The sequence below is a fragment of the Ambystoma mexicanum genome, chromosome 6p, assembly GCF_040938575.1.
Source record: "Ambystoma mexicanum isolate Mex_15411 chromosome 6p, UKY_AmexF1_1, whole genome shotgun sequence".
In the NCBI taxonomy this organism is placed as follows: Eukaryota; Metazoa; Chordata; class Amphibia; order Caudata; family Ambystomatidae; genus Ambystoma; species Ambystoma mexicanum.
In genome coordinates, this window is record NC_090935.1 from 506,972,849 (window position 1) to 506,986,390 (window position 13,542).

The 13,542-nt window shown below is 41.9% G+C and overlaps 1 protein-coding gene across 4 annotated transcripts in view; it reads right to left on the reverse strand.

Moving 5' to 3' along the window:
- The window catches only part of PDE4D (phosphodiesterase 4D), a 1,909,329-nt gene that overhangs the window by 14,831 nt on the left and 1,880,956 nt on the right, over nucleotides 1–13,542 (reverse strand). For all 4 annotated transcript variants that reach the window (XM_069627324.1, XM_069627322.1, XM_069627323.1 and 1 more), the window contains 2 exons: nucleotides 2,572–2,726; nucleotides 732–854 (listed from right to left, as the gene is read on the reverse strand). In XM_069627324.1, the coding sequence (XP_069483425.1) occupies nucleotides 732–854; nucleotides 2,572–2,726 (278 nt within the window). The remainder of the gene's footprint in view (nucleotides 1–731; nucleotides 855–2,571; nucleotides 2,727–13,542) is intronic.

A 13,542-nucleotide genomic window follows, 5' to 3' on the forward strand; every position in this document is an offset into this window, starting at 1 on the left:
TGGTCACCATGTTGGTGCAGAGATACCCTATCCTGGTTCACTAAATCAAATAGATTCACTGGTTTTGCACATTAGAAACAGGAAGGTCGATGAAGGAGACACGATTGAAGTGCCTGTCGGCGTTGGGGGGGCGAGGGGGGAGTTCCTAACACTGACACCTTTTACTCTGAATAGTATTCTTGCTGTGGCATGAATGACAGGCTGTTTTTTTCAATGGATGTATGGAGAGGTTTTACTCTGAGATGCAACACGACATACCTAAAATGCGTACAAGACATAATAGAAATCTCGCCAATTCAACAAACACATCTAGGAGGCGTGCCACAACTACATCAGTTTTGTCTTGCGAACGGCTGTTCTCAGCCTTGAGAAAGCGCCGTCGACCAGAGGGGTTTGGAGGTTCATTTGAAGCCTTTGCCCCGCTAGGAGAATGGGCCATTCATGGCAGTAGATCATGTAAAATAACCACAGAAAGACCCACAACAATATTAAAAATGCTTTCACCCAGGTGCAACCTAAACAAGGAGATACTGGACTGTGGTATGTGGAGAAGCGCCTCATGGGATTTCATTCGAATGGCTAGGGGAGCATACATAGGAATTACATACATGAGGAGTGCAGGCAGGGAAGGGAAGACAGGGGAGATGTAGGAGGATGGAAGAGAAGGAGGCAGCAGTGAGAAAGGGGTGATGCTGGATGTCGTGAGGCCACAGAACACAAGCAGTTCCTACCTGAATCCTGTCCGAATAGTTATCAAGAAGGAGGACACCAGAGCTCGTCACTTTCTTCGTTTCAACCATGGTTTTCAAATCCGCTAACAGGTTCATGTGCTTGGACATGTCTGTTGCCAGCACCTAAAAATAGCAGACAAAATGCAGCTGAGAAAAATGCACCCAACGAACGGAGAGACTGCGCCACAGAGCCGACAGGAGGCGGGCAGAAAGATAGGAATCGTAGCAAGACAACACAACCACATTACAGACCGTTGAACTTTATAAATGAAGGTGCCTTAGAAACAATAAAAAAATGATGTGCATACTGAATATCAGAATGTAGAACTCTGTCGGTTGCTATGGAAACCTCGCGCTTGTATATTCTTTAGTATTAAGCGGTTCTGAAGAGGAGTCATTCATTGTACGGGCGTACAGTGCTTGACACATGCTTCTGATGCCTGTCACAAAGACAGGCCAGAACACCTGCTTCATCAGCATAAGGGAAATAGTTTGTTGACCTGACAATTCATTCTTAGGAGCGAGCGACTAGTCATGATCGATTTCTACAAATACATGCTCAGTTACTGCATTCTAGCTTGTAAAGTGCAATGCATCCATTGACAGATTTGCTAAAATCTATGCTTGGGTTGTTTACTATAGAGTTCCATTTCTGGGCAGATCCATCTTAGACCAGGACACAGAATCCCCATTTTGGTAATAGTGGGACCGGAGCACTATCAATCACTGCTTTTTGGCTTGAGTTTAGTTGGAAAGTTGCCAAGCAAGGAAGCCAGGTGCCACAGGGACAAAATAATCAGGTTGTATTCTTGAGTTGCAGAGTGCTTACAGGCCCCGGCAGGTAAGTAGTAGTACAGGACGTAACAGAACTCCACCGGTACACCCTCTCGGTCAGCAAGCTCTCAACGACACTCCTATATAGAACACTCAGCAGCTCGCTCACACAGCATTGCATACTCTGAGCTCTCATGGCATCATGCATGCAGGCAGTGAAGACGCAATGGAGAGAAAGCCCATCGCAACATGTTTCCATCCCACGGGACGTCGCATAGCAGTTTCAGACCAAAACTTGCTATAAAAGTGAGACCAATCTGTGTTGGCTGAAGCCCAATATGGCTGCTTTTAAGTACTCTTGTTTTGACCTTAACAAGGAATCTCGCCCTGCCCATCTTTGGAATGCCGCAGTGAGGGTTTTTCAAGAGAGCAGAAATCAGTGAGGGAGGGTTTATTTTGACTGTGAAGACTAATCCATCAGACAGAATAATTCTTGGATACCTACGTTTCAAAGATCTAGGTTGTCAGGCCAGGAAGAGCAATCATTTTCCAAAGGTTTTGTCAGGATGTTTTCCCATGTCAAAAAATGAGCTTGGAAGTCTGCCAGTAAGCAAGTGCCTGGAGCCATGATAGGTTTGCAGCCAACTATCAACCAATGAATGGCGATTGGATATGATGGAACAGATCCCCGTAAAGGAAGCAGCAGATTGCTAACTGCATGGTGTATGATGGTACTGGAAAGGTACCGCCTGGGCATAAAGAGCACGCACCCCCCCCCTGCTCGGCATTCCACTTCGCTCTCACAAGACGGTAATTTGAATATGCATGAAAAGCATTACCATATTCATTGCATCCTCTACTTTGCAAATCTGTGGACTCTCTGCAGTACATGTTCTTATAGCGATGTTTGCAAAGTGGTTCATAAGCAAATGTCTAGCCAACAAAACTTAGCTTAAGTAAATACTCTGGGTGACTGCGCTTTATTCGCAAACACACTTTGCGGGCAGAAACAGCATAATGCTGAAATGTTCCATTTCACGAGAAGCACAAGGGCAGCCGTACTTACGATATCAATGACCATTTTCCTCAGTGATTGTCTTTGCTTTTTGGTCAAATTCTGAAAAATGTCACAGTTCTCCTCCTGCAGCAACTTGAAACCCACAGCTAAGTGATGGTTCTCCAGGACTGAGGAGTCGTTGTACATCAAGGCAAGTTCAGAATCTGCAAAGTGTAAGGTCAGGTGTAAGGTCAAGTGCTACACATTTCGGATTTAAGAACTGGCAGACACGTTTACAAATACAAAAGGAACACTGGAAATCACAAATCAGATCGCAGGGTGAGAAACCGAATGAAGTGATGGCATCAGGCAAAGAAGACAACACTCGTGGAGGCGCTGTTGGACTTCACGAGCACTCTCACTCAATCCAGTGCACGCTTTTAAAATGCCATCAGCTGAAGCCTAAAAGCTGTCTTTCAGGCCACTCTCCAATGGGACCTTGTCAAGGCTACAAGTAAACAGAACAGGCTTCACGTGCCAGTATTCAAAATGGCTGCTGTTGCTCCCAAAACTGTGTGTTCATCTTAACATTATCGGCGCTGTTGCAGCTCGTCATTGGCACGGCCAACCTCTGCAGGAGACCTAAGCTTTTGCGCTGTACATACTTGGGTATTTCAGTCACTCACAGAGCTTAACTGCTCTTGGCCATGTAATTAAGAAAGCACGAAGGGCCTGATTCACAGAAGCGTATTATAATGGGGCAATCCCATTGGAACACGTTCTGTGAATCAGGCCCTCAATATCAAAGCAGTCTCCCGTTTTAAAATGCATGGGATTGCTACACTATTTTTCCATCATTATTCGGGGAGAATACTTCACCAAACCCTCTAAATACAACCCTCGCTTAATGACACGAGGCAATTTCAGCTGCTGTTTACGTCTGCAAAAAAACAACAGCCATGTTTGCTCTTTATATCATAGGGAATTAAGAAAACAGGTCCATTTCTTATTATCTGAATCCAAATTGGCGCAATACGTCCAAATACGTGCAAATTCAATGCATTTCATTTATCCAAAGAGAAAACGACCTGTTTATGAAAACAGCCAATATGCTGCCAACTATTTAGTGCTATATTTTGCAATGTTGGGTCAGGTCAGTGCCCCTGTGATTGCAGTGTAATAACTCTACTATCACCAACTCTGCATCACTCATTCTGAAGTCCTGTTTAAAACCACTCCGTTTTGGTTCTTAAGCTTTGCATAAAGAACTTTTTGCACTCCATAAAGTAAACATCACACACGAAGAGGGCATCACATCCTACTTTCAAGCAACACACTTTGCATTGAGCCGATATTGGGTTTGATGCTCCTGTTGTCAGCATGTTTCTTCTGGTAGGCAACCATTCCCTGTTTTCATTTTGTCCTGGTCCAGGTGAAAAGATTTGCGCAAGAGCAGTCACAGATTGAAATGATTCACTCATCTGGGAAGCAGATTTAATGAGCAGGCCCACTACCAGCAGTTGACACCTGATGCCTGCACTTACCCTTCACCCCTGCACTTGCCACCTGCTGGCTGCACTTTTACTCATTGTTATTTATTCCATTATTCTATGTACTGCACTGTCCCTTCCCCTTCCCCCTGCACTTTCCCCCTTCCCATGCACTTGCGTGATCTGAATGACACCTGGCCTTGTAGGATTGTTGTCTGTCCTCCCTCTGTTTCCCCTTCCCTTCCCTCTTCGAGCCTTGGAAAACGTGTGTATATGCGCATTACAAATGCCTTATCATATCATATCAATGTCAAACCCCTAATATATATGGGACTCGGAGACTAAACCCGACTATCCTATGAACACCACTTGTTCCTGTTTCTTTGCATCTATTTCAAGGTGCTTCGCAAAGCACGTATGACAAAGGTGCTCTTTGTTAAGGGCCTTTAAAATGATTGCATGTCATGGATCTCTTATTCTTACTGGCCAAAATGGCCTCATATTGACCCAAACACATTATCTGCTCAAATGCACACACTATTTGAGAGTGCCACTTTGCTTATGGGTGGCCCCTGATGGAACTTCTCCTCAAAAACAATGGCTAATGTAGGGAATATTTTATGTAAAATGAGCTCAGTTTATTTAACCAAACACTGTGTATCATGTAAAAACTTCTATCATGTAAAAACCAACCTAAAGTTACAGGGAGGCAGATGTTACGAGGAGGCAGGTTTATTTTTCAAAACCTGTTGCACCAGAATAATGGAAAATGTATGTTGTATATTTAGAGAAGTCTAACCCTGTTCATAGAACCTCCATAATGGATGTGTACATTGGTTTTCATCTCTGTAATGTGCAGTTTACTGGGGACATGTCTAACCAGAGTTTCTTTCTACAGCCATGCACACTGTCATTTAGTTTATGTAAATACTATCTCATAGAATGTATTTCAATGAACCGGTCCAGTAAATTCTGCATGCCTTTAAAAGCACAAGAACGGTCAAAAAGAACTTTCATAGGTATAAAATAATGCATGTGCTCAACTGTCTTGCCTTACAAAGCATTGCCATTGTACCCAAGCACATGTTGCTTTAGAACCATAATCTTAGTGTGGATCTTTATAGGAATATATGGTTCTTAGGCTTGCTTACCAAGGCAAAAAGTAGCTATCATGACCACAGGTGTGCCATCTGCCAAATACATATCTCCCATTAGCTGATAAAATCCATTAAGGCTGAAGTGAACACCCAGATGTGCATTCAGAATATGGCCTTATCTTAAATTTTAAAAAACACAAGAAAATAAAGAGGAACAGACCCTATGGCATACAAAGATTTTGTTGTTCATGGTCTCCCTCCACTTTATGGCTGGGTGATGGTCACATGTAGTGTTGCCTGATTGTCAAAGAACAATACATCAAAGGGCTATGTGACAGCCAGATTTTGACTTTTTGATATGACTCAGCATTAAAGTGTCATCTGCTTAGGTTTGTTTTTACATAGCTTGGAAAATAACAGCATTGAGTGAATGGGTGGCTGAAACCAGCTTCCCATGTACAGAAATGTTTATTTAAATCTGCACATAATGTCATTTTTAAAAAAATGGCATAACAAGTTAACAGTTTGGTTGTTTGAGAAAGCGAAGACCAATTTTGATTCCCTGGAACATACCCAACAGTTTAACTCTAAACATGATCTAAGAAATATATCAATATTAATACATTTACATATTTTAATACCTTGTTCCAATGCATGCTACTGGGCATTTAACGTGTCTTCATATGCAGGATTATTAGGTAGTTTTCAAAATCTATATTTCACTAAAAGGAGATGCTCTTAACAAAAGCTCAAAATCTGACCAGAACCTCCTCTTGTCACCTGGCTAAATATTTCATATTTTCAACCTATCCAAATAGAGTGAGTGTATTGCTGGGAGTGTCAGCATCAGAAAGGAATCAATGAGAAAAATCAATTTGATAAGTGCTGAAGTTGGATAATAGCTTGGAGATAATGGGAACGCCCCCTAAAATGACCGTGTCCAGAGGAAGCCTGATGTAGAACTGTCTAAATAGAACCAGATTCCCTGAGAATGATTTTGAAAACTGAAAGCAGAAGCCGGGAGGTAAAGCTGACTGGGAGAAGTCATACTATTCCTGTGCTTTAAAAGGCATACCCATAATTGGGTAGAAAAAGCACAGTGCAATTAGATATATGTCCTCAGAAATCCATCACCAGCTGCACCACTGAATGGGGTTAGGCAGTAAGGGAGGCCAGTGGGGGAAGTGATTTAAAATAGAATTCCATGGCATGTGCTGTCTGAAATTTACATTGTTCGCTCATAATAGTCAAAGCAAATAACGCCATAGCATTATCAGCGGTAATTGCATGTTTTTTTGTCAGTAGCCAATTAAATTAAACACTGTTACCACAAGTGTAGTTTAAAAGATGAACAGTGTGCATGTGTAAAACCATTTTATAGTTTAAAAAGGATTAATCTTTTGACCTCTAGAAGCCAGTGTTCTATACCAAGAAAAGAATTGGACTATAGCCAAACCATTCTAGTGAGATGAGAGGAATATTGGCTCATCCATTCCATTCACAAGAGAATGATACAAATTTAAATGAACACTGCCACCTTTCTAATAATGTTATGCAGAAAAGAAAGGACCATGTATTAACTGGTATGTGAATGTCAAGTAGGATTGGGTTTTAGTTTATATCCTTTCAGACAAATATAATTTCATGTTTGTGCGACTTTTAATGTAACCTAGATTTTGACATCTCCAAAAATGAAAGAACATTTTCCTAATCCCAGGCCTATAAATTCCTAGTACAACCAATCACAATTTGTATTTCACATACATGCCTACAATAGAAGACAATAGAATTAATGACATAGTGCATTGCAATATAAATGAGAAAGTTTCCACTGGTTGTGATGTATAGGATGTGGAATTTCTCTGGCACCAATACCTGGCAATGGAGCAAGAGAAACTCCAGCAAAATTTTCATTTGAACATTTTTCTCTGAGGCCAACACTTGTCGATGTTGGAGAAAATCAAAAGTATAGTGAAATGTCTATCATCCCTGAAAATATCTAGGATATGGGAAGCCTACAAGAGGCAATAGGTTAACGTATAGGGTCTATTGTTGTCTAGAAAATATACATATACATTATTTTGTTATGAATGGATGTTTGTGTGCACAGACAAGTAGCAAGAAGAAGCAGGCAGGTGAACTTCCAGCTGCGTGCGATTGTATAATATTATAATATTGTGGGTGACTTCACTGGCCTAAAGTTAAAGAACCACCTTTGGTTTAGATTTACTATTTTAAATAAAGTCATATTAAGAACAGATGCAGCCTGTTTATTCTCCAAGAATTGCGGGGTGGGATTGTTGTGGCAGGGGGTGTTAGATTAGGGGTTGCTGGCTCAGTGAACAATTTTAAAGGCAAGGTACATTTCTCAAAATAACGAAAACACCTTACACTAATCAATGTAACTATATATCGATGTGTTTGTACCTTGCTGCATACAGTAAACACCATTCTGGTCTTCCTTCAGCTTGCATGAAATGGATAAGAGTCAATTCTGAAATGTCTCTCCACGTACACAAGTCGTAATAATTATCAGAATTATATCTGTACTAATTGGTAAAGGCAAAATCCCTTCCTTAACCTTATGGCTGCACGTGGGGCATAGATATAAGCATCTTATATGCAATATGCAAGCCGTGGTGGAGGGAATCATGTGTGGTTATTACACCATGGGAAAACTGGAGATTAAAACCCAGACTCCTTGTGGAACTCTAGTTATACTGATAGGCAAAGGTAAAGCCCCATTGAGATATGGAATGCTTAAAATTGGCTGAGGCTGGCATGGATTCCTGGTGTGAAGGATGGCTCGGCCAAAGTATATATGTTTTTAATGTTTGATATTTTCAAATGAAGTCATTATGGATCAAGAAATAGGATTTTTCTGTGAAGAAATAAATGCATGCCTTTTAAGGTTATATTTTTTAATATATGGTTATATGACGGTAATGCACCAGCATGTCCTAATCCTTACTGTAGACACACATTCGCTACTTTTGAATAGCCATTGGATCCAAGAACTCCACAATTCCTTGTCAGTATATAAGTACTTATTGGTCATTCCAAAATCACTATTCTTAGGATGTACATGTACATCATAATTGCAATATAAAACATTGAAGTCCTATCAGTCAAAAAGTGAATGATACTTTTCTTTCCCGTACTCAACACTTTAGGACTTGTTGGTTTGCATATGGTCTCTATCGGACCACAGGCCCCCATTATTGACTTGCTATATTAGCAAGTCAAGTCTCGTCCAGCAAGGGTGCTCTCCTTCCTATGAATTTACCCCTGGCAATAGTTCCAAATACATAAAGTTCAAGCATCATTGTGGACCATTGTGCATGACAAACGTGCACTCCACAAATTAGGTCACATTCGACCACCCTTACATCCACACATGGAGGCCACATTAGTCAACCTTGACACACATGCACATAGCCGTCATGACATTGATGCAGCACTGCCCAATGACAACCTGCGGATCTCCACAGAAGGAACCAGACATCCCCAACACAGCATACTTCCTATCCGAGTGTCATCACAGTGACCAGGATCCTTCCCCGGTGTACATGCATGCAACATCAGCAGCAAGTGAATATGTAGCAACACAAGGCGGACAATTATTCACGCCCTAGAAATCCCCTCGGTTACGACACAACCCATCCCATCAGCCTTCACCACATTTCTGGGCTTGAGCAGCTTGTGCCACTTACAGAATTGAAGGGCTTCACATTGTGACCAATCATGATTGTGACCATAGGATCAGGTGATGTTTATGCTCTGCGGTCACCGTGGGGGGATGGCATTTCATGTGATAACATGACTCATTCTTGCAGACCTTTTAACAATGCCATGTCTAGTGTGTTCCCTTTGTCATGCCGGTGGCTCATCGCGTATTATTCCCTCTAGGGCTCAGCCTCAAGCTGTAGGACAGGCCCCTGAAGAGCACAGATAGCACTCACCCAGAAAGGGCTTGAAACGTTCAAATCAGAGCGAGCATCACGTTAGTCACCTCCAACACACGATGCATATTAAGTGGCAATTACTTGCAACATGCACTGAATGAATGTCGGATAAAGCACACACGCCACAGGAGAACCAGAGTTCGCACATCATATAGTTCACATGACCTTTAGCAGTGCTGGAGGCACTTGAATCTGAAGAGACCTAAATAATGAATTTTTATAAATAATTCCACTAGGTTCTAACAAATGTTCTCTTTAAATCTTTAGAAGAACACCGTCAATTTAAAAAAGAAATCGTCTCATCCAGTGTTTGAGAGCACAAATGTACTCTTCTAAAAATAAGAAAAAACTTCCTTGATGGCTTTTGCCTTGTAAACCTATTACAGTTGTATGTGTCTTTTATTCCCGAAGGTTCTTTAAACAGGTAAAGAATGTTCCATAAAGCTTTGGTGTATCCAAGAATACCAAACTGATTGGTTTGCAGTAATCTTTCCGGTGCTTGAGAGCCCAGATTGTTCTGGTGTGCAAAGAAAAGGGCATTTATACCCTAAACATGCCACCTGGTTTCAAATTGTCCAAACATTGAGCAAATATGTGTTTTTTTATCGTCAATACTAATAATTATCCAATTAAAAATGACAGACTGTTAATAGATCTGGTTGATCAAATTGCTCAGTATTTATAGCACTTGTTGTGGAGATCTGTGGACAACCTGAAGGTTTAAATCAACTCCGGTCTGATTCATCCTGTTGGCATTGAAAAATAAGCATCCTTTATTTGACCAATAGTAACACCTGCTATGCAGAGTGCTTGCAAAAAGGAAAAGTCATGCTCAGAAAGCGATGTGAAAAAGAGGAGTAATGAAATATTCATATGATCATGACGTGCCTAAGTGAAGACGAGTTTTGATGAGAAATATATGTGTAGCGTCTGCAAAAGACAGTAAAGTCTGTTTTGGAGAGTACCCTCTTCCATGGAAGTTGTGCCAACAAAAACCTGAATCTATGTTCTATGCTGATCACCACGTCACAGTCTGCAGAACCACAGGCCTTCACAGAAACAATGCACAGCAGAGAACAGGGTGCGCATCTACAGATCAAGGTGGAGGTTGGCCAGGTGACGAAAAGATGGCGCAGGCCCGAGGCCTGATCGCAAAGAGACCACCTGTCCGTGCTGACCGGCTGAAGGAGATAATGGAGCCCCCCAGTTGGAAAAGGCAGAGAATTGCAGCTTGAAAGTAATGCTGAACAAACGAATGCAAGGACAACACAAACCCCCTGAACGTAATGTGGAAGGAGGTCCTGCAAAGTTTCAAACTCTGGTGCAGGTTGATTTGGATAAGTGCAGGCTAGTGTGGCCGATGCACCTTCATTTTATTTCCAGAACGTTCGCCGGGAACAGAAAATAAATCATTTTCACGGATTTATTATTTATTTATTTTATTGTTTAAAGTGCGGCCCTAGCTCAAGAGCAGCAGAGCGCCGTACAGAGTGTGGGTAGACAGCGTTTGGGCTGGCATATTTTAACCGTAGAGCAGTAATACAAGCTGCGGTCTAATTGGTGTACTGTTGGGGGGGGAGGAGGGTGGATGCTATAGAGAGCAATGGGGGCGTTTGGGTCATTCATGAGATGACTTGCTCGACCACCCAAAAACGTCCTGCAAGTATTCGCGGGGCATCAAACATTTATCAACAGTGACCCAAGCAAATTTGTTGGTCATATTTTTGGTGGCTTGCCTGGCCTCAGTTAAAAGTAGCAGTACTCAGTGTGCGAAGTTCACCACGAAAAGATCACAGTGAGTCTGTATTCAAAGGGGAAAAGGGAGTAGAGAAACCAGTGAGGCACTAGATTCCTGAGGGATTTCACACAAATACTCCAACACAGAGTAAAGAGAAAGCGAGTCATGAGCACATCGTGGAAACATGAACTAATGACAAGAGTCAAACTGAGGAGTGGAAGGCGGGAAAGGGTTGGCGTCATCCATACTGAAGGCTGTGAATAATAAAGATGAGAGAATTGATGGATGCTGGGATAAGCAGTTCACTTTTTAAGACTAGAAACTTTAACATTCGATCCCTTCAGAAAAATTAAGTCCAATAACAGAGGCCAAATCTAAAAACGATGTACAAAAATTATAAGATGCATGCTGGTACATGCAGTTCAGTACCCAGCATGACGTTAACAGCTTAAAGGGAAGAAAAGGTTTAAAGTTTGCATGTTTTGATATTGGATGAAATGGTATAAAGAGTACATATGAGGTGCTAATGATGGAAAACGGAGTAGATCCGGTGAATGAATATCCCAAGACGAGGCAATGAAGCCACTAGGCACGACCTCCTGTTCCCTTAACTCTCAGGTTCTTTATACCAGGCTCTATTAGAGGTCATACATGGTTTTTCATGTATTGATCGATGTGGTACCGTGTGTGCCCCATGATATGTGGGACCTTGAGGTGCCTTTTAGATGGCAGACACACACGTGCTGGCAATTCAGACTAGCCTGTAGGAGTGATCACTAGCTATCATCTCACTTGCTCCGTGTACCGAGGATGCTGCAGGAAAAGCAACCCTGCCTCCTGCCTTCCCTCCGGATTGTCTTTCTGTCATTGATGGATTTCCGTACCCTTCTCCTGTAGTGTCAAGTTTAGTCCATAGCTAAAGTGTTGAACAATTTACGGCCCACATAAAAATGTGCTTTATCCCCCCCCCCCAAGAATCGAGCCTCCACACTGCTTGATTACCATATTATTTTTTTCATTTTCATATGTGGTGAGATTGTGTCCTCTGCCAGCAAAGCAAAAGCCCTGCTGAACAGGTTCCTTTGTTTGCAACTTCAGAAAGAACCATGGGTGATAATGCCTTGTTGCCAAGGTTCCTTTGTGTGCTCGTGGAACATGCTACAGGATATTTTGCGTGTTGGTGCAGGGACACTCGACAGTGGATTATTTTGCGTGATGGAAGTCGCATTGCAACGTTCCCTAGTGGGGTTCTTTGTGGTGGGGAAGGGGGGGGAATGCATTCATGGGAGCACAGAAATAACCAAAATGCCGAATGCAAAAATGCCGAAATTCGAGGGGCACTTTTCCCAGCAATATATGTTGGGGGGGGAGGAGGGAGGGGTTACGATTATTACAAATATAAGGGGAGTATGGGGGTGGGGCCCATAGTTCCTCCTCAAATATCATAGTGGGATTCATGGCTAGGCAGTAAATCATAAAAAAGGGAACTAGCTTACGCAGGGTGGCAACAAAGTCACCAATGCTGGATCAACCACGGACAGCTGCACGGTGGTACGAATTACAGTCTTGTGGAAGGTCACTCACAATACCATTACCAATGAGAAGGCATGAGATTACTAATGCTAGAAGGAGGCATCTGGCTACTGCATCGAATGCAATACATCGAATGCCTTACAATCGACAAAATTGCATCGAAAAAAAGCATCTAATGCATTTTTTTTTAAAAGGTAAAGGGTTTCGTTTTATTATAATGGGTTTTAAAGGTTAAAAAAAAGTGGGGCTGAGGGGGAGCACCCATTAAAAAAAAAAAGTTGTCAAAAAATGCATTTGATGCCATTTTTTTCGGTGCATTTTTTTTTAGATGGAATGGTATATAGATGGTAGGAATTGAATGCAAGGACTAGGAACCCTAGAAAGACCATCTGCAGATGCCCTACGGGAACTAATGCTTTCTTGTCTGTTAATGTGTTACAAATGAAAACAGGATGATGAAAACCAATGTTGAATAAGCTTCATACTTTTGACTTCGGATCCAAAGTAAAGCTCAACAGTGTTGCTTGATTCACGACTAACCATATGCTGTTGCTAAACTGGCAAGCTTGAGGAACGAAGAACAAGGATTCCATCTACTGCAATTCAATGCGTTTAAAAGGTGTACTGCAACCCAGCCCTCTAGCCTCAAGGCAAATCCCCCCGTATAGGCAGCCGCCAAAGAATATACTCCAAATTAAACGAAATGGCATCTGAATGTCATTTTTATATGCAAGTTGAGCAATGCTGGGGTCAAGATTGACCCTTGGGGTGCCCTTCAGGCTACAGGGAGAGAACTGGCAACACGCACCTACATCAATTACGATTACCTGTCCAAGTAGGGGGAAGGTCACATCCGGCGCCCCTCATGAAACTCCCCACCATGAAACCACAGTCTAGTTAAAACAGTTTACTGCATATCTTGCAAAATTTCAAGGTCATTCCTTCTGGTATAAATCAACGATTTGTTATAAAACCGAAATGTGTTGTTAAATCACTCTAACAGGAAAGAAAGGTTAGACATCTGAAATGTGTATGCTATCTATAAAATGTTACGTTATTATTGGGAAAAATTGATTTATAAGATTGTGGGTATTCAAGACCTAGCTGCCCCCTATTTTTGGTATCCAGTAATTTTTTCGACAGGAATTCCTTCCGAAGTACTGTACTTCGACAGAATTCTGCAGAAAACACTCAACAATTATACAGGGGGGGGGGGT